Source organism: Trichoplax adhaerens, genomic scaffold (genome assembly GCF_000150275.1).
Source record: "Trichoplax adhaerens TRIADscaffold_3 genomic scaffold, whole genome shotgun sequence".
Classification (NCBI taxonomy): domain Eukaryota; kingdom Metazoa; phylum Placozoa; class Uniplacotomia; order Trichoplacea; family Trichoplacidae; genus Trichoplax; species Trichoplax adhaerens.
The window spans coordinates 5,389,186-5,411,388 of record NW_002060945.1 but is presented as its reverse complement, the minus strand read 5'-3'; the positions used below and the strand labels follow the sequence as shown (position 1 = coordinate 5,411,388).

Here is a 22,203-nt window from a genome sequence, read left to right as displayed (position 1 = left end):
GGTAACACTAGCCCTGATTGAGTAGGGCCAGTTATACGCATGCGTTATGGCTGAAATGACCAGCCAATATACAGTAGCCAGCCGGTCTGTGCATTTTTGGAGTCTGCTGAACGACCATTTCTTGCCTCTGACTCTTATTAAGGCCACATATCTACGGTTACTTCATGGACTACTAGAAGACGATGACCTACTAGGCCTCCTTCTTCTAGTAGTCCACGTTAACTTGTATCCGTTTCTTTCATTTTTAGGAGTCCTTTCCTGCTAGTACCTGCACTAATTTAGTGCATTCCTTTACCATCAACAGTTATTGATAGCTACAGTATAGAATGTCGTCTTAAACTTCTTGCATGGCTGTGGAAGACATCACAAAAGTATAGTACTTAGTACCAACTATATACACTGTATTATACAGTAGGTCATCCATTTCTGGAGAAACGAGCACGTGCACTGTACAGTGTACAATGCACACTGTACGATTTGAAGTACTGTACAGTACGGTACTGGACTGTACTGGACTAATTACTGCGCCGACGCAGTTGAACATCTTGTGAACACGAAGCCGTGGTCAGCTGTATCTTCGAGCCCTTTCTTTTCTTTTACCTTTTGGCCGTGGCGTCCAGCAACCATCGAGGAAGATGAAGGTGAGATTTTTGCTTGCAGAATCCATTTTGGCCCTGCAAAATCATCTCCATGATCAGTAGAAATCACATTAAATTGGACGTGATAATTTCAATCATAGATGACATTGCTTATGGATCGAATTTCATACGATAGTTTTACATGGACGGCGTGGTAGGCAGCCATGATAGAAATCGCTATAGTGTACTGTGTAATAGCCAAATAGGCAAGGCGTAAACTGAAGTGCAGTCAATGGCCAAACGATGTTCTCGTTACAGAACTAATAGCTAATATCAAACCAACTGAATTTACTGTTAATAACAAAACACTTATCCCTTCGTATTCTCGCTATTACATGAGATGATCATCAATACACTCCAAACGATGACTGTAGATGAATCATTTCGATACGCGCATCACTGTAGTAGCACCAATAGAAGGGATACCGCGCTCTCCCTGTCGTAAAAATACCCTAAAATGGAGATAGCTGTATGCCTATCAGTTAGAGAGAGATGGACAGCAACTTAGGCTAGACGTTAAGCCACAAAGGATTGTAGTTATCATAGCCTTTAAGATGATGTGGAGATAACCTTGCTAACTCCGTTTTACTTCTATTTCAGTTGAATATTGCATTTCCGGCAACTGGTTGTCAAAAACTGATAGATATCGAAGATGAACACAAGTAGTAAGTTGTACTGAAATGCTTTAATAATGATGAATTAGAACTTAACATTCTTGCAACCAGGCAACAACAAATCAAGCAGTCGCTTTAAGTTATATGCTACAACCTGCTGGAAAATTGATAAAGAACTGCAATCATGTTTGAATCACCTGATCACATTGACTAACCCTGAAAATAGTTCGAATACAATAATTGCTAGTAACTTGGCACTTACCTTATTGCAGATTTAGTGAGTGTGATCAAAGTTCTATCATTTAATTACAGTAAAGTAGCGATGTTGTTGGTTAGTAGTGAGTATACTACAGTAGATATACATTGTATTTAAAGCATAAAGTCAAAGTGGGGTAATTTACATTGGCGTTCTTGTAATGGTAGTGATTAGGTTGTAAGAATTTCAGTATATACTAAAGTAACTTTAAGGCTGCTATCGTATTTATATGCTTAGTAAGAAAGGTGAACAAGGAGATAGTAACTTACTGCTATCAATAGACTGTACATTATTGATAATATTTATAACTAACTGCAGTGCATTCGCTGTTAACAAAATAGAGTGGCTAACAGGTTTAACCTTGCTTCTTGTACTAGCATTAATAATAACGTTGGCATGCTTTTACTTTATAGTCGCGAATTTTACGAAAAACGCATAAGCGCTGAAGTTTCTGCAGAATGCTTAGGCGAAGAATGGAAGGTAATATATCAAATAAACTGAGCTGAATTAGCCATTCTACCAGTTGATATTCGACATATAAAAATAGCATAAATGAGATCAAAGGTAGCAGTGACTATTTGTAGATTAAAAATTCGTATTGGTTATAGTTATTGATGTTGAAAATAGAACGCTTGTAATAATTACTAGATCGATGGGTGATTGTTGACGCCATTTCTATTTATACATTTACAGGGATATATCCTTCGCATCACTGGTGGAAACGACAAGCAAGGCTTTCCCATGAAACAAGGTGTTTTAACCAATGGTCGTGTGCGCTTACTACTATCTAAAGGCCATTCATGCTATCGTCCACGCCGTACTGGTGAACGTAAACGTAAATCCGTTCGTGGTTGTATTGTGGATTCTAATCTTAGCGTACTCAACATGGTCGTTATTAAGAAAGGCGATAATGAGATTCCAGGATTAACCGACAGAACTTTACCAAGACGTCTTGGCCCTAAACGTTGCAACAAGATTCGTAAATTGTTCAACTTGAATAAACAAGACGACGTACGTCGCTATGTTATTCGTAGAGAATTACCAGACAAAGAAGGCAAAAAACGTACTGCCAAAGCACCTAAAATTCAACGATTAGTAACGCCTGTACGCTTGCAACGTAAGCGTAAATCGATGGCTCTCAAGAGGCAACGTTCACAGAAAAATAAGGAAGAAGCTGCCGAATATCAGAAACTATTGGCTAAGCGTCTTAAAGAGAAACGTGCCGAACATTTGAGCCGAAAAAGGCGTGCTTCATCATCCAGAAACAGCGCTAGCAAAGCCTAAATGTATTCAATGTACAATTGTCTTTTAACGAAGAAATATATGTGTAATAAAGTCATCATTTCATGATAATTACTGAAAAATTGATTTTTATCATGATATATTGATACTCGTGTCGGTTATTAGTCATGCAGTGTAGTCTAATATGGACGATTCGTAATAGAATGGGTGGACTTTTTAAACTTATGCCTTTAAAGATAGGTTAAAATGGCATTCAATTTAGTAACGTTTTATCTAGATAAATGCGGCTTCCCATTTTATCAGTTACGTTAGAGAAAAATACGATTCTGCAACATATCTCTTGAGTGATAGATTGTACACGTAGTGTAGCGTATTGAAATCATACATCAGCACCAGCATGATAAAGAAATACCATGAAATTTTCATGTACGTATAGTGAGAAACCAAGATAGCATCGACTCGTATGTACGACCACAGGGTATAATTTATACCATGGGAGAACGTCAATGAATTGCTTGAAACATCCAATATTTCGAAAGGGCACTTATTCGTCACGTAGTCAGTAATGCGGCTTAAGTGCTAACAACTTACCGCAGATGGGAAATGCTTGTCTTACACGTATGATAGTGCGAATTGTAATTTAATGTACTGCAAATGGGATAACCTTCTAAAGAATGGCGTTACGCCATTTACTAATCAGAAAAAATACAAAAATATTTCTCTACAGTACTTCACGGAACGCAGCAATGCTATACGAGCATTTTACTATGAATTAACAATAATATTTTATTAAAGGGCAATGATTTATTACGAATTCAGAGTACTGCAGTATTGTCTACAGCACTGTGCGTTCTTTCGTTATAAATTATTTCCTTCTTCCAATTTTAAATTAGTGAAATGCCAGGAAAAATTTTTGATGCATGAATGATAGAAAGTCGGTATTGGTTTATTGTGTCTATTACAGCCTTGTTATAACATCAAGTACCAAAGTACAAACAGCGTCTTAGTATTGCATCTTGCTTCAGCAATTACTACACTATGTAAATTAACTGTACACTTCGCTTGCAATAAACACATTTATGATTTATATGATAAATTGCAAACTCAAATTTGTAACTAAAATAAATACTGTTAACCATTTAGGATAGAAAATGAAATTAAATTCGTTACTCTGAATTTATAAATCATGCTACGTGTCGTTTAAATATTGTAAATTGGCATGTTCTTACGCTAACAATATACGTACATGTCTTTATTTACATCCAATTTGTGTTAGTGATAAAAGCCATTTTTTTCATCGTTGTCAAGACAGTTGTGAGGACAGAGTAGTATCGTCAGCTTTAACATTTTAGTAAAGTGATTTCTGGTAACTATTTACACTTAATAACTGTTATAATTTCACGTTTGGACAAGAATCTATCACAAATCGATATCTGATTCTAATATCAATATTATCATTATAATACTGTACAATCATGCACGAAATTTTTCGTGAGCATCAAAAGGCAGTCTATATCCGTGTATTAATGACTGTATAACCCACTCAAAAGTGATAATTGGAATACCCCATACATTTGCCTTTCTATTCGTGTTGGCATCCATAACTCCACTATCTTCGGTGATAATTACATCACATGCTTTAATATCTAGTTATTTGCAAGAGAGATTTTAATTCATGACAAGTCGTAATTTTTGACGTTTATCTAATAGCGTAGTATTAACCCTAACATTAACCTTTATCAACAAAATTTGCCGGTCGAGAAGGCAATCGTTTGACTTCTGTGCAGCCAGCCCACATCAGAATACCAGCGCATGTGTCCTTTAAATGATAGATAATTTTCATTACCTAACAAATTTAAATGAAATTACAGTCTTGAATGAGGGTTATGGTTAGCTTGCCTTAAAAGTTTCCTTCTTGCCATATTTTTTCTTCGTTCCTTTACTTGACACTATATAAACGTTTAGACCGTACAAAGGTTTTCCGTGTTTATTCCTACAAGACATGTCGTAAGCAACATGTAAATTCGATTATCATTATGCAATTATAAATGTTAGTATATGAAACTAGCTATCAGACGTAGAAGTAGCTATAAGAAAAATAAATTTAGTCCAGGGTTTCGTAACCAATACATAATTTATCGCTACGGTATTCCTCTAAACCATTATAACAAAGTCTGGGATTAGATTATTTACCATTCCACTAAAGAGTTTTTTACTATAGAATATCCACTTGGTAGTAAGTACGCATGATAGCCCAAGACGATTTCCTAATAAAGTAGACAATGCCATTGCTTCTATCGTTTTTCCATACCTAATGGCTATTTCATAACATAAAATATCTCTAACCCGTTGACAGCAGTCTATTATCCAAGTATGACGAACACATGGAAGTCCAGCCGCTAAGGCTTGGATATATTTTGTTGTTCGGCAATATTCATTAGAGATGAGAAAACATTGCAACGCTACAGTGATCTAGAAGTCGATTTATGATAAACGAAATTTAATCCGCCGAATAAAATACAACCAGCTTACAACGACAGACGTTACTAGCTACGAATTTTTAACCTGACTCTTTTCAATAGAAGACAGTACTTGTCCACCAGCTGCTTCAATTTGTTTTTTAACATGTTCTTTATCATAAGTTGGAGTTAGCTCTTCAGCTACGAATTAAAAGACAATTTACTTTAGGTATTAACTTTAGCAACACCGTTGATTTTAACATTCTTACATGATGCAACAAAAGATTCATCGCTATGTCGTTCTCTTCGTGTTAAAATAAAAACAAGGCCCTCAAACATTGTACTGTTTTGAAGGATTGGTCCTTTTTCTATTTCAAAAATGTTATGGATATTCATCAGAACCGGAAATTATCATTACAAGGATGTTACTTAACATTTACCGGTAGTATCCGTATCTACTTTACTCTTCTTGGCAGATATATCTTGCAATGGACTTGCTTCTATGAAGTACAAACAATGACGTAAATATAAATTACGAATAGGTACCTTTAGTATACATACTTCAAGGTATAAACGTATAAACGGTCGTTTAAACCTGATGTATGGATTCTAGAACGGGATTTCGTCTGTCGTATACCTCTCGACGACGATATTGGTGACATCTTTGGCGATGGTGATTTCTTTTCGATAGGAATAGCTTTTCTCTTTCTAGAAGCGGTTTTTGCGGGAGAAACTGCTTCTGAAAGGAAGTTATAAATAATTATATGCACAACAAATTGTTGCTTTTAAAATGCAAAAAAATCAAACTTTTCACTAAATTATAATCCTAATCTTACTGGCTGGTGGGGGTATTTCGTCTCTCATGGATTCTATTGAGCTATTTTTATCTATGCCAACAATTTCTTTGTGGACGCTAGTTCTGCTACCTCTACTTCCGGAACTGCTTGTTCTAGTGACACTACTACTATCTTTGCTAGAATCCCGTGCTGTAATGTCATGATCAGACCATCAATATTTCGTGAAATACTAATGTATAACGTTCATTATTAAGTATGTTCATGTGTACCTCCAGAGAAGCTAGGACTAGCGTCTGATAAGGATGTAGTCGCAGCGGAACTACTACTGCTCCTTATTGATTGGGCCTGACTTTCAGTCAAAATAATCTCCTTACGCAGAAATCTATTAAATGCAAGTACAAGGTGCTTACATTCAATATCGCCTCTAACAAATTGATTTTGTCATTCAATAGCAAACCTCAACACTTTGCCACTTCCATCTAGTCTCACATGGTAATAAATTGAGCCGTCTTGATCCTCGTAATTAATGATCGTTCCTAATATTACACAAATACGTGCATAAAAATTCAATTACAAGATGATAAGACACTTTTACGAGTTCAACTATAGACGCTACACACTTAATTTATTACCGGGATCAAAATAGTTTTCTTCCGCCTGGCATAATACTGCTTGACCAATTGCAAGATTCTCCTATGAAAAATAAACGTACGAGCGCGTTACTACTAGAATAACTATCTTCATACAGGAGTACTAAACACAGGAACAACTAAATTCTTAACGGCGTATTTCCTACCTTTACAACTATGTGTTTACTTGATATTGTTGATTTTGTTCCATCGTCAAAGGCAATAGTGTATCTGTAAAGGGAAATGTAAACATTAATTAAAAAATACCCAGTTAATTAGATATTCGCCTCCAAAAATTAAATAGTAACCTGCTATTGCTACGATCGCCACGTACAACCCGTCCAGGATAGTAATGACTATCGGACAGGCTCCACCTGGCGAAGACACGATTACCAATCGTTATTGAAGAATCAGTCGGCGATATACCAAGGGATCTTGACGGAGTAACGGACTTACTTGCATGCTCAGGGGTCGACGTAATCACAGCAGAAGTATCAGATTTTGAGCGCTTACTTGATAAAGAACCTTTCTTTGAAGCAGACGTCGGATCCAAAGAGGGTTTTACTGCCCACTGCAGCCGACGGCTTGACGATTTTCTCCGATTTTTAGATTTATCCTAACAATAGTTAATAATAACATTCATCACTAAAAGTATAGAAGTATTGCTGTCTAGTGTATCATTAATTGCGAACTTTGATATAATTAGTAAATTTATCCAATGCTCGTTTGATTACATCCTTACATTTGTTGAAGATGCAAAACTATTATCTGTCGAATTTCCTAAAATTATTGTACTTGCAGAAGTCAAGGAAGAAGGAGTTTTCGAAAATGAAGCCTTAGCTGTCGACGTATTCATGGATTCTGATTTACTGGGTGTATTCGTTTGAGCAGAACTGGTTTGACAATTTACCTCCTTAAGCCAAACCTGCATGAGACATGATGTACGTAACAATTAGTATATCACTAAGACTGTCACTAATTACAATATCAACATACCACACTTCTCGCAGTATGAATGAGTTGACCATTTTCATATCTTTCAACAATAACTGTCTTCTTGAAAGTAACTCCTGTGTGGTGTGATTCTACAGATTGCTAACGGAATCATGTACTTTTAGTTCGAAGACCAAGAGTATAAATAATGAATGAAATCAGGGTGTACCTCTTCCATAGAAAGAGTAATATCCTGCGACTCAAATTTCTTTGATAAATTATCAGCGGGTTGGTCAAAGTGTCTGAAAGTGGTGTCTTCACTGCTACCTTGAAATTCAAATGGATCGCTAATAATGCGTACATAATATTACTATTAAATGTCAACAATCTATATACAGTACATTATAAATTAATCAATGAATCATAAGCAACAAAATCACGCTAACAGATTTTCTTCCGACGTTATTTTCTGTTTCACAGGTGCAGGTATATTTTCAGTTGCTAACAGGCGTTTATTAAGTAAAGATTGGTTTCGTGTGTCCACTTCTTCATCTCTGATAATAATAAATGATTTTTACATAGTCATTTGTAATGGTTAGGATACTCGAGATGCGAAATTTTAAATTTTAGTAAGGTTTGTTACCGAGTGGTGGCGCTGGAGGTTGTGGTTTCTCCCGTTAATTTATGCTTTTCTAAAAATAACAGTTTTTAATTCAATTACATATAAATAAATTTAGATTCTTTACAAATAACATCAAGAATGAGATCAAAGTTGTAATTCTTTCCCGTAGTAATATTAATTTTAACTCGCCTTTCGATATAGATGCCGGAAATTTCTCGCTATCAACTGAAGCTGATTCTCTCATTGTAGCGGATGCATCACTTTGCCTGGCTATAGGCTTGCCAATGGCCATGGCTTCCTTTGTTATTGATGAAGTCGACACTTCATGTGGGGCTTTTTCTGCTATTTTAGTAGCACCAGATCGAAATATTGTGCCCGTGGTTGGTAAAGCAAATTGAAAGTTAGTGCTTGATCCAGAAGAATCTTCTTTCACAACTTTCTCAACAACACTTTTAACGTTCGTAAGATCAGTAGGAGCTGAATCGTCGAAAGAAGCTGATACCGTTGATGTTGTAACAGTTATTGCTGCAGTTGTTATTAGATGTGAATCCACTGTAGTTGTAACAATAGGACAAGGAGCGGCCGCCTCGGTGGTTGCAAGGTTTTTATGGCTATCATGCATCAATGCTGCAGCATTGCCAACATCCACATGAGGTTGAGATTCTTTTGCTACAATACTAAATGATTGTTGATGTTCAGGATCTGCGGTATTCCCAATTATTCCAGAAGATTGATGAGAATCACTATCTAATTCTCCTACAACTGCCTTTTCAGTCAAAGGTTCCGCTAAATTACTAGCAGCCACTGATTTACTCGTCGGTAATATCTGTCCCAACTGAAAAAGAGGTTGACTTTGCGACTGTTCACTGGGCTGAGATTGTAAAATTGAGATTTTACGGATTGGTACTGACTCCTTTTCCGGCGGCTGACTTGTATTTACTTTGATATCTTTAGTATGTAACTTGCTTTCATCCGCTGATAACGATGTTTGTGGTCGATTCTCGGAACTCTCCACAGATGGCGCAACGTCTTGGGATTGAGTTAAATGTAAAGAAATTGAGGTTTGAGACGCAAATGTATAAGGGTTAGCAATGTCAGCTGCCGTGGAATCTATTGAACAAATTATTGTTAACAGTTTAGAAAACAGTGATATAGAATCTAACTTATCTACAGTAAAATTATATTGTATTTCTAACATTACCTGATTTGGAAACCTTCTTTATCGTTGGTTGAAAAACATCCTAATAATGTAAATTTTGCAAATTAGTACATTAAAGCTTCTGCAAGTCCAGTTTATTGCATTGTTTAGACTAATACATTCGCTGTATTCAACCTCTGAAAGCTCCGGTTCATCAAGTTCGTCAAAAGTTCTCTGAAAAATAATGCGCAAATTTATACACGCAGCAGACTAGATTTCTGATTAGAAATAAAATAGCCTCGCCGCATACCTTAGATGATTTCTTGCTACTTTTACTTGTTCTTTCACTGATATTCGTCTTGGATGATTCACCTCCATCCGATGTATAAGCAGGCTGAGCGTCCTAGCAGGATACACAAACAGCATTAAATCAAATCCTTCCATTTTAATATTTCCAAGGGGAACACAATCTAAAAACTAAGAAATTTTTGCTCACTATGAATGATAAAGACTGCCATTCTTGTTGTTCTCTTCCTAACTCTTTGTTAACGGTATTTGAGGGTTCTGAAACTTTCGTTTCCACGATACTACTATTGCTAGCTGATGTTCCGGAATCAATAACGTTATTTCCTTGTTCTATCTGCCAGGCTTTCTGACGTTTCTAAATATATTATAATTAATAAAGTGAATACTTTCAACACGAGATGTTTTGCTAAGGTCTAGCCGCAAAAAGGGTACGATCTATTACAACGAAAGTCTAAATTAATGAACATTATGGCCCAAGCAAAGAAACATTACCACTAGGGCATCTAGATCTTCTTGCGATTGGGCATCATCTGATCGACGTCGCAATTCGGGTTTTATCTCACGGGTTTCTGCTGGTGTATTAGAAGAGAACATATCCTGACTTGCCATAGGATCAACATCGCCACCTTCTTGATCCGCAGTAGGCGAGCTAGGATCAATTCGAGGTGTACCTCGAAGAATATCTTCAGCTGAACCAGGTACCATTTTAAGGCTGGAGACAGTAGGAATTTGTTAATAAATACAGTAGTTAACTTAAATATCAGATAGAAACAGAACGTCATACCATACCTTTCAAGTAAGCTCTCCTGCACTAATATTGATTCCTTAGACAACTGTAGACATTCAATACCTTCCGGAGTACCATGTACTTCGACTGTCATTTTAAATATGTGCAATATTTGTTTTATGTCTTTACTTAAATTTTTTATAAACGACAGTGCTGAAGATATTCATTCCGATAAATTGAAAACGAAAATTTTGAGTAAAGTCGCAATAGTATAAAATAGGTTACCTTCATCCTTTGCTATTAAATTTATAGATTTCTCGGTCTCTGTTGGGTCTATAGTGATAACCCCCTCCATTGAATATCTTTCCTTTACCTGACCGGCGCTGCTGCTAGAACTACTGGAATTTTTTGCTGTCAAAGATCCGAGAGTTTTCGGGGTTGCAAATTCACCTATTATTAAACCATCATTTAAATCAGAACTCTATCATTTAGCTTTATTTGGTAGTAGAGCCGCAACTAAGGTAATCACATCAACTTATATAGACAATGCAAATGTTAAATTACCTATTTTACTACTGTACAAATCGCATAAGACTGTAATCAGCAACATAGCATTGTAATCCTGTAGTATTTCAGTACAGTACTAGAGTACACGCGCATTTTTTAGTAATAGAAATAAACTATCATAAAATAAGAATATAAATCGACTGCAGTCTTACAAGTATACAGCAGAATAAACAGTAGTAGTGACAGCAAATGTTTACCTGCTGTTGGCGGGGGTTCAGTTTGTGAAGTAGCTTCAGGGCCTGAAGCAGTAGTGTGTGTACTCGCTGTTTCACCAGTCGAACTGGAAGTATTTGCTTTACCAGCCGATAGTTCAGTTTCACTTTTTCCTGAGGAGGAAAGGCTACTTTCAGGATATACACTACTGCCCGAGCCACTACTGGAGCTACTCTGCAATGGCATCGCCGATCTATTTGATAGTCGTTGAACGTCTATAGGTACTTTGATAAACCATGCGTATATGATGTTAACACCAGTCATTCGGTAATGATGTAATAACACAATTCTTGACTATTCAAAATGATTTTAAGTTCATAATTAGCAAAAAATTATTCAGGCCTACCTTCTGATCCTTGACTTCCGTCACTACTTTCATAGGAGCCTACTCGACATGAAGGATCTTTGGCTTCGTGACTTGCAGCTTTTGATTTTTCTATAACTTGTGAAATTGCTTGGTGTTTCTCGGAATGTCCTTCATTGCCTCCTTCCTGTTCGCTATCTTCAGGTGCAGCTGTAGAGACTTCTACAAGTTCTCGTAAAGAGTGAGCAATTGTTGCCGCTGCCCCCAATGAAGGGCCAGAGCTTGAACTTGTAGTTGTTAGACTGCTGCCAGGTGAAGCCCGAGACAAATGTTCTACAGGAAGTACCGTTACTGATATATCAGATTCTACAGCTTTCGTTCGAGAACGGAAAGAGGGAGTAACCACAGACGGTAAAGGTCCTACTGGGCTATTGCCACCGCTACTATCTGAACGACCGCGAGGCTGGCTAGTAAGTACAGTAGATGAAACTCGAGATTCAATATTTGATGTAGATTCAGGAATTGGAGAAGGATCTTTTGCTGTCGGTAGATTAACAGTAGAACCAAGACTGGAATCAACACTGGAAGAAGTTGTTGTTGTTGTTTCGGATGCTACCTCAAGCACTTCTGCATCATCATTACCATGATCATCAGTATTTTTTCGTCTGTCACCACCGTCTCCTCCACTTCCACCAGTTGTGCCATTATTGTTACCACCGGTATTGCCAGTAACTCCTTCACTATTACCCGTTTGTTGAGCTCCACTTTGACTATGTCCACCTCTTCCAGCAGCTGTTAAGCCATCTTGCGAGCCACCTGGATGCATAGCTGCTTTGTCTATTTTAATTCCATTATTAAAATATTTTGAAGTAGTATCATTATTATCTTTGGATTGAATGGATTCGTTGGATAGTTTCAACTGATTCTAGATAAATGAACTCACTGTCAGTAAAACAGAAGTCGGTGAAATGAAGTAGTAAATCATTGCAAAAATAGGTTAAATTTTTAAAGTTTTTATCCTTAATTTCTGTATGCAATACTTTTTTAAAATTAATCTGTTTCTAACGACTTTTTCACTTGAAAGTTACGCATTTCCACACTCCATTCCTATGTACTGTATGTTCCTATTAACGATTTATACACGTACCTTCTTCAATTTTACTATCGGAGAGCTCAAAGGAGAAAGATCCTGTAGTAATTTCGACCTGGCTGTGTCATTATCGGTTAAACTTAAATCTTCTTGCTGGGAACTTTCAATTACGGAAGGTGGTGAGTCGTTTTCCATTCGGCTAATGTCGTGATTTATTTAATACGTTTTCGATGTTCCTGGTATAAACGTAAAGCAAACACGTTGATCTTGACAGCAATTATTATAATTAGTTATTGTATAATCTGTTCAATATACTCCGATTGCCTTTCTACCAATTGGAATGACCTATATTTACATACTGAACGTTATTGTTGCTTTACACAGTCTCGCATTTACAAGTATACTAAGACACCCACGTTTCGAAAAGGCATCAGTACACCGTTAGCGGCAATTTGCAATATTTAGCATTCTATTGTAATGCAATAAGTATTTAGTGCCAAATATTCAAACTTATTATTTTAACTGCACATTTGAGCCGGTATGCAAATTGTTAATTTTCGATATTGCGCTAACGTGTAATGGACTTCTAATAATGCCATCCCCCTTCCCTCCAAAAATCCATAAAGGCCTTGACCAGATTGTAGAACATTTTATAAATTGCATGTTTATCAGTTGGCATAAACGAATAAGCTCCAGTTGTGTACATTCATCTAATGTTGCAATTAGTTCACATACTTCAATATGATCAATAACGCAGATGCATCTGTGGACAGGAAATGAATTTTGATATTAAAGTTAGCAGGCCAGTGCTCTACAGTGTGTTAATCTACAGCTGTATTGCGTAAACAAATCGAGGATCCTCAGGAAGATGCACTACTGTATTTACAACATGTGTTGACGTCTATGAAGAGGATGCAAAAACTATTCCATACAATCCAATGTTGCCAGTTTAGCTGCCAAACGTTGTTGGTTACTAAGGAATAAGTAGTCAAAACAACGAGGCTCTAATAAGCACTTTGTTCAACAATATTACCATTTCTTGCTACTTTACTGATAACGAAATACAGCGTACATTCCAGAAACTGGATCAATAGAGGAGGGGGAAACAGTATTTTGCAGCGTATCTGCAGATAATCGAAGCAAACGATATCAAGTATGGGAGAAAATGAAGGTAAAATGCGTTCTTCGCATATACAGTTTATACAGTAGGCAGAGACGATATACACGATATATCAATGCGTAGACAAGCTGCGGCGGTTGATTTTTTTTTGATCATCAAGACCGACATGAGCACTACATTAGATAAGAGAAAAACGAGACGTCGTTTAAATGACGATCCTACTACAGGGCTGTCGGCAGTCATCACTTTCAATCCAAGTTGTAAGTTAGAGCTAGCTCCAATTGGAATGTTAGGGCAAGAAGTCTATCTTGCCATATTCTACACATCACAACTTGTATCACCTCAATGTTACCTTGGATAAATTCAAATTCGATACCACCTAGTCTGGCATTGCATGTACCAAATGACAACAACAAATCAATTTCAATTTGACGAGCACAACAAGAAGCATTGACCAATTTGAATACCTGCAAGACTTGCACTTTCTACTCAATTTCTGCTAATAGAGTATTTTACCACTGGAACAAAATAATGAGCAAGGAAATTGGGTAGCGTTGAGCTATCAAAATTTCAATTCTTGCCTGCAGATATCGCCTTGACAGTATTATTAGTTAATGGTGAGGTGGCTCAAAACTGGCTGCAACCTCACGTTACAACTTGTTGCATAGTATCCCACTTGCAACATGCCTCAACTTATTGACGTGGCGGTCAAACGATCATGTTTGGAGTCAGTCGATAGCAAACCACATCGGCAGAATATGTCCTGACTTGATTGGTCGATGTATTGTTATGCTGTGCCCCCTCATCTCATTGTATAAAAGCAGCCGCACTATACAGTACCTTACACTGTACAGTACAGTATAGTACAGTATGTAGAGTACTTTACTATACAGTACTGTACGCTGTACACTGTACAGTACAGTACTGTACAGTATGACACCGAATACTGTACGTACAGTATGTACTGTACATTGTACAGTAGGTGGTGCTCGAACTGGTGTGACGTATGTTACGTCATCACTTACCGGTATCGACGAGTAGTACTGCACTTGCGTATACTGTACCGGAAAGGTCGATTCTAGGCATACTCAATTACTCATACAGCATTCATACTGTACTAACTATACTGTACTGTACTAAACGATCAACAAACATTTCATGTCAGATTCAGCTTGCGTTAAATTAATATGTTGCACGAAATCTTACTTGCTCTTTCTGGTTATCCCGGCGGTATTATTGTCGATGATGGTAAAACTTTCAAGGTAGATCAATTGACCATATTAAATATCATCCTTTAGGTAGCAAAGTCCATCGATATGGACGGTATCCACTGTCAAAACGAAGGAAAATAGTTTAAATGAAAGGCGGGAAATGAAGCCAACGTCAACATTCGCTTCACTCGTTCACTGACTTCAATAAATCGAAAGAGTGATAGATAACTTTCCCGTATCTTGTTATGCGTTGTAGATAAAGTTAAAATTTCATCGGATAATAATTTTATCATGAGAAGTTATTAAAGTATTTCTGATTATTTTTTAGCTCATCTTACGATATCCTTCATTCAATTTGCACCAACACAAAATTATATTGAATTCTAACGCTATCTTGAATTCAATCATGGCTTCTAGGTGTTGCCCAATCTTGACTTTCTCCATAGTGGTGAGGCCGATTTGATCAATCGAGTATGTCGTCTAGGTTATTACTACTATCAATTTCAGTCCTTTGCTACCAAATACCTAAGTACATCCAGTAGGCATTTATGGAATATTGCAGGTTAGAGACAAGACTCAAAAAGTCATCGACTGTGAGATACCTTACTCTTAAAGTCATATCTAGAAATACGCGGATTCAAGAATAATATCAAATCATTTTGCATTGCGCAGATCCCTGCTTGTACATATATATAGAGAGAGAGAGTAATGACAGTCATACGCGTAGTACCATGTTACTTGTAAAATCATTCAGGAGTAAAAGTATATTCAATCGTTGTATTGCTAAACTAATAACTTGATAACTATCTGTTAGAAAAAAGAAAAGATGATCCTAATGAGCTCCGCTCGGGCGTTTACTTATCAGCCTTCTGTGTTGGTTTAGACAATGTCCTAGAACCTTATCGTCAGGCAATACTCGTCATCGAACAAGAAGTACGTAGACTTCAAAAGTTCTAGCATGCATTACGATAATATCTTTGATAGCTTTAAATACGTACTGTGACCTAGTGATATCGTGCCATTTCCTAAACGAAACTATTCATCAACAGGTTTTAAGGGATTCTCACCTACCTATCTCTTACCTTCAACATCAACTTGAAGAGGTTACTACAATACAAGACTACACTATTGTAACATGACAATGGATCAAAAATTAAGATCCGTAGTAAATCTTATTGTTGAATACACTACATTGCTATGGCTAAACGTAAGTAGCCTATATTTGACTAAGCGAATTACGAATTTTTTGCTTTTATTACCTACTTTTGGCGATACCTTGAACGTCCTTCTACAGTACCAAATGACTTTTCCCGTACTCGCTGAGACATTAAGTTATTTATCATCCGGCAAGGTGAACATAACATGTAATACAGTCATATATGTCATAGTTGTTAAAAATTATAATAATAATTAATAGTAACTAATTTTAATTAGACTTAGTACTAAAATATATATTAGAGAAAAAGATATTTATATACAGTATTGCTATCGTTTAGAGGTACACCTTAAGATTGATCAATAATAATAAGTATTCTTTATGCTGCTATAGTCGTACCTATAGTCGTATCTTACTCTATGTTATCATCTCTACTATAGAGACTTAGATATTACTGTAGTTATCGTTAAATAAGACTATAATACTGAAGTTATATTCAATCCTCCGTTATCTGACTATGTTACTATCTGTTTGTGCCGATTTACAGTACTATGGCTGTCGGATCTTTGATCTTTTATATCAACAGCAAAACTGCGGAATTAAATCTGTTGAAGATTGCCTCCAAATGTATGTACTAAAAAAGGAAGACAGTCGTGTAAAAATATAATATAATAATATACATATTGTAGTATATCAACAACGGTTAATTAGCATTGATATGACTTACTGTAATGTTATTTACGGCTTAATATTATATGTTGAAAACATTCAACCTCATTTTCTCTAAGCTTATACCGTTTTATTAATCGATATGCACGTACCATTTGAAATACAGAATAATCAATACTTGCTATAAAGCAATGTGTAAACAACTATCGACATGGCTACTACATGGATTCATTGTTGATCGCTATGAAGAATTTTTCATTTGCCAAGCCAGGCCGTTGGACCAAGATGAAAGTGACTCGAACCTTGATCATAGTACCGCCTCTGGTCAAGAATTAATTGAAATTGTAGATAGTGTAGGAATCTAATGCAAACTCTTTATTCTATTTCATTAAATAAACGACATTATTACTTTCTCATTATCAATCACTATGTTTCCGTATAACCTGAACCCGTTTTCATTAAATAGGAATCTGTACGAATTATGAAGGAATTTAAATATCTTCGATACACACTTAGATCTGAAGTATTACCAGCTCACATTCCACCACGGATAGCAGATAAGGTACAGAAAACGATGATACATAGTATGTATTGCAAGAATATTTATTAACAGTGTTGTTAGGTAGTGCAATATAGCACAACGGTTGGCTAAATAATACAATAGAGCTCTTAGCCTCTTATCCTGTTCACTAGATTGTATTTATTGGTGAATCGGTCCGTATTTTTGAAAACGCTAGGGAGCTATCGTTACTTAATAACGGAGGTAAATCGATCACTTGATTCTAGATTAGTAGCGATAGTTCATGTAATCAACTTATTAATGTTTCTCCACATTAACTGATATTGCTTCAGAATTAAACTCTATATACGGAGATAAGATGAATGAGATTATCGTAAGATTGAAGAGTTTAAGCTCACAACAAGTATTTTCACTGAGTGTTTTTGAAGAAGTTATTGACGAAATCCGCTCAACTGTAGCAGAGGTAAATCATGAATATTGGTTACTGTAATCAGCATCTTACTAATTGCCGATGTGTATAATTAATATTACATAAAATTAGAGCCTATGGCGGATCGTAGTAGATGACGCTAACCTTGTAGATCATCTTAAGGTAACCAGAATAGAGATTCATATAGCTAATTGCAACAACATACGTCTTTCAAGCATTACATCATCAGCCTTGTGTAATAAATATGAGTAATTTCTTAAAATTTAGATTCTAAAAGAATTTTTCCTACTTGGTCGTGGAGAGTTATTTTTAGCTTTTATCGATCAATGCAATGATTTTTTAAAGAAACCTCCATCTACGATCATAGAACATGGTAAATTAGATACATGTAAACATATCCAAATCAGGTCACACGTACGCTCGTACATAGAGTATATATCGTATACAAATTTCTAGCTGGTAGTCCATGTTCAAGATATTTACCTAAAGCTCTTTCATTTCTATTGCAGATCTTAATCTTGCTTTTCAGCAAGCTGCTCATAAGGTTGACTATCTATTTTTGTAACCGCATACTATCTTTATATATTGCAGTGCCAATATAATAGTCTCTTACACCTAACATACGCGTATATACTGCATACTTTATATGTATTATTATAGATTATATTACCAGATGAAGACTTTCTTAGCCAATTTCACCTGAAAATTATTCAGCCGGAAGTAGAGCAAAAAAGTCTGTAATACGCAGGATGATGATTTGCTCTAAGATTTACTATTAAATGTCGCACTTAATTCTATACATCAAAGTATAATAGATCAATTAACGACTTTACATCATTGTAGATATACCAATAGAACAGCAAGAGAGTGATAGAGAGGAAGCAGAATGTGGCTGGACATGTCTAAATTTACAATATAATGTTCAGTGGCCTCTTCAACTCATACTGACTAAACCCATTCTAGAAAAGTAGGATAGCCTTCTATTACATCTTTTGGCTCCTTTATGCTAAAATATGCAAGATATACTCAACCAGAAATTACTGTCTTTTAACTTTAGGTACAACGTGCTATTTCGTTTCCTGATTTCTGTAAATAGAATACAACTTGAGCTTCAGCACTGTTGGAAATTGCAAATGCAGAAACGACAAGAATGGCAAGAACAAACTCAATTTCGCAACATTTGGAATCTCAGAAATCATATGGCTTTTCTTGTGGATAATCTGCAATACTATTTGCAAGTATGTTATCAATATAGCGGATAAAACGTAGAGTAGAGTATGAAGTGATATCCGTAACATTTGTTGCAATAGGTTGACGTTTTAGAAGGGCAATTTACTATCCTGATGGATAAAATAAAATCAACGAAAGATTTTGAGCACGTTCGAATAGCTCATGATCAATTTATAAGTGCTCTTGTTGGGCAATCTTTTCGTCTGTTGAAACCGGTAAAAAATTTCATATTCTTTTAATTCTTGTTATATAAAAGCTATTTAGTTATGATTGAGAAATCTGTAATAATCGCGTTGAATTCATTAAAACAAACTAGGTGTCACACTGCCTAGATGAAATTCTTAATCTTTGTCAGCGATTTTGTGCATTTGTCAATCGCCAAAGTGACGAAGTATTAGAATCAAGCGCAGAAGAATTTGATGAAATATCAAAGGTAACCTCGATTTTTATAGTTCATATTGCAATTAAATTTGCAACTGTTGTTTTGATTCATTTTATTCATATTTCTCTTACAAGTGTTTCGAACGTCAAACTTCGCTATTATTAAAAATTCTTTCAAGTGTCAGAAGCCATCAAGCCAGTCCGCATTTATCACAATTGTTGTTACGAATTGATTTTAACAAATTCTTTAGCTCAAGTACAGGTCTCTCATAACTGCTACTTGTCTGTAACAAAAGTGTTATCTAACATCTTTGATAAACATTGAAAGTTTACATTACCAAAATGACGTTATTTTTCACGTATAATAGACAATGTCATATTATACTAACGATAATTATGTAATTGCAAATTACTGTAATATAAATTTTATTTTCGTTTGTAATATCTATTATGAAGCACTACAAACTGCTATAGATTTAAATAACTACGCATTTATAGAAACTTTATATAATTAATATACAGTTACTGTACAGTATGTAATTGCATACAAATAGCTGCACCAAGTATTTGGTTGGAACATCATTCGACTGTATCTTCGTCTGATGGATTTGATCCCTGAATAATTTTTCTAATCATATCAGCATCCTGTTTAAGGCCTTCATTGTCAGGATCGAGGCTGATTGCTTGGTCATAATCTTGTAAAGCTATGATAACAAATAAAGAAAATAGACAAAGAGGTGAACTGTGACTACAAGTTTTCAAACTGCTTAAGTTATTTTGAGTTACCATCGACATATAACTCTAGCTTAAAGTAAGCTGTTCCACGCCGTACGTAGGCTTTTGACCTCTGTGCGGCGTTAGCAGGCACTGGTGGAGTCAGCCTTTCAAGAGCCTAAAAACAAATAAATGCTATTTAATTCTCAAAGAATTGATCTTATCTAGTTCATGATAGGCTCGTGATAAACGTACTAACCTTGCAACAATCTTCGATACAATACGGATAGTCTCCAATCTTTAAAAAACACGCAGATCGATTTAAGTATAACCTAAAACAATGAGAGGTAAAAATTATTCAGTAACGCAAGCATAATACCATTACAAATGTGTAGTAATCGATATCATTAAGTGACGATTTCATAACTGAACGTACGATGGTAAAATTGGTTCTAGTCTAATTGCTTCATTGAACGCATTTATTGCAGAAACATAATCGCCAGCTTTGAATAGAGAACTAGAAAGAATATATGTATTATAAACAAGTATAAATATTCTGATTTATCAGATGAGGCGATTTAAAAGAATTACATTCAAATGACTCAATACAACCTTCCCTTATCTTTAAGCCACATTGGATCACTTTCTTCAGGATTCTCACTTCCATCTCCTTTTGGTCTTCTTGCAGCAGCTATTTTATCCAGCCACTAAACATTATGAAATCATCATATTAATTAATTAACTAATCACCATATTAAATTAATTTATGAGTACCATTCAACTACGTTACCAAAGTATAAATTCACCTTGAAAGCATATAAAAGTCTTATTTTTTAAATGTTACCTCCTGTTCTTCCTGTGCTTTAGATTCCCGAGCAGCAGTTGGAAATGTTCGAGAAGTAAATTTGACTTGAATCGATCCACTACTTCTAGGTAACGGTATCTTGTCTTTATCTTCAAAAACTAAAATTGATCAGCGAGTGATGTAAGTAAGCATTTAATTTAATTATAGTTGTGTAGTTTGAAAAAATACATGTATATAAAGAAAATTATGAAAATTCATTTATGGATAGACATAATCCTAAAATTTGATTTATTACTTGAATTCTTTTCATTCCTAGCTTGTTTAGAGTGATATGTGTCTGTTTCTTTCCAATATTCAATTTCTTCAGTGGTTCTTTGACGCTCTGCTTCTTTCACTTGTTCAACACGTTTCTTTTCTTCACTTTCTAACTATGTATGTATCACAATATAGTTATTAAATCGATTAAATGGAAGGCTATTATATTATAGGATACTTTAATAGTTCAATATAGAAAATGTGCATAGTATCTACTTCAATCTGTCGTTTAATAGCCATTTGGTGTTCTTCTCGTTTTTTCTTTGCCTTTTCTTCTTCATCTTTTGTTACTTTTTCATGAGCTTTTTCTACAGCATGTTGACGTAATTCTTTCCATGCTTCCTTGTCATTTTCATTAACCTCTGTTAATTTGCCCCATACAATGTGCTCTAACTTTTCTAAAGTAAAGACAACAGCTCCGTCGCCAACTTTGCAACCACTCACTTCTTCATTTATAGGTACTAATAGGTATATCTCAAACAAGTATGGAGGATAGCTCACCTGTTGAAAGATAATTTCGAATTGAAGATACGACGGTTTTAACAAAGGAGAATACGCATATGAAAGCAGATGTAAATTTATTTTTTCTTTTGTATAAGCTTAATGAAATATATTTATGATTTTTTACTAAATAGCTCAATTCAAGATCGGTTAAATGCGGTTCTATAGCGGATATTTCACGCTTAATATTAGTCCCCAAATTAATTGCATGACTATTCTTTTTGGTATTTATACGCGTACTAGGTCTGAGCATATTTAAGCATATATCTGTTCGATAATTTTGTCTTAATAAACTGCATTCGCATATATGGTATAATGCGAAATATCGATATCGGTATGCAGTTACGTCTCTCTTTTTCAATCATGCCTCTAATGACTTCATTGAGGAAGACTAGATTAGGTTCATTATTTCCATTTAATACAAAATAGTAGACTGATATTATAGCTTTCATAGAACCAAGGTTAAGTTAATCATTATAAGGATTAGTTGATTATGAAATGATGTACATACGATGATTACGAGCATCATTAACATATAAGAATATAATCAATGAATGAAATGTTGCAGATTTTACGTGCCTTTATGTATTGATCAGTGCTGAAGACGTCGACTTTA

At 35.5% G+C, this 22,203-nt stretch overlaps 3 protein-coding genes across 3 annotated transcripts; 2 read left to right on the top strand and 1 right to left on the bottom strand.

Moving 5' to 3' along the window:
* Positions 1-46: 46 nt before the first annotated feature.
* Positions 47-2,854, top strand: TRIADDRAFT_63768 (expressed hypothetical protein; the record flags this gene model as incomplete). The annotated part of the gene is made up of 5 exons (XM_002111034.1): positions 47-84; positions 560-641; positions 1,239-1,303; positions 1,922-1,988; positions 2,202-2,854. 5 exons carry the CDS (start codon positions 47-49, stop codon positions 2,790-2,792), a joined length of 843 nt encoding a protein of 280 aa, XP_002111070.1. The 3' UTR covers positions 2,793-2,854.
* A 1,369-nt stretch (positions 2,855-4,223) lies between these two features.
* Positions 4,224-12,271, bottom strand: TRIADDRAFT_54626 (uncharacterized protein; the record flags this gene model as incomplete). Its single annotated transcript, XM_002110484.1, has 24 exons — positions 4,224-4,396; positions 4,485-4,569; positions 5,097-5,222; positions 5,316-5,410; positions 5,479-5,577; positions 5,650-5,709; positions 5,847-5,948; positions 6,046-6,195; positions 6,276-6,388; positions 6,464-6,542; positions 6,639-6,699; positions 6,803-6,866; positions 6,944-7,251; positions 7,378-7,560; positions 7,798-7,915; positions 8,376-9,300; positions 9,392-9,431; positions 9,639-9,731; positions 9,825-9,989; positions 10,127-10,346; positions 10,424-10,508; positions 10,647-10,811; positions 11,126-11,356; positions 11,488-12,271. The coding sequence occupies 24 exons, from the start codon at positions 12,269-12,271 to the stop codon at positions 4,224-4,226; spliced, it is 4,524 nt and encodes a 1,507-aa protein (XP_002110520.1).
* A 2,571-nt stretch (positions 12,272-14,842) lies between these two features.
* Positions 14,843-19,525, top strand: TRIADDRAFT_23331 (uncharacterized protein; the record flags this gene model as incomplete). The annotated part of the gene is made up of 19 exons (XM_002111033.1): positions 14,843-14,917; positions 15,284-15,404; positions 15,681-15,799; positions 15,916-15,969; positions 16,161-16,217; positions 16,570-16,649; positions 16,858-17,035; positions 17,158-17,253; positions 17,385-17,454; positions 17,544-17,674; positions 17,753-17,803; positions 17,909-18,014; positions 18,151-18,185; positions 18,302-18,374; positions 18,485-18,608; positions 18,699-18,879; positions 18,952-19,086; positions 19,188-19,304; positions 19,388-19,525. The coding sequence occupies 19 exons, from the start codon at positions 14,843-14,845 to the stop codon at positions 19,523-19,525; spliced, it is 1,941 nt and encodes a 646-aa protein (XP_002111069.1).
* Between the last annotated feature and the right edge of the window lie 2,678 nt (positions 19,526-22,203).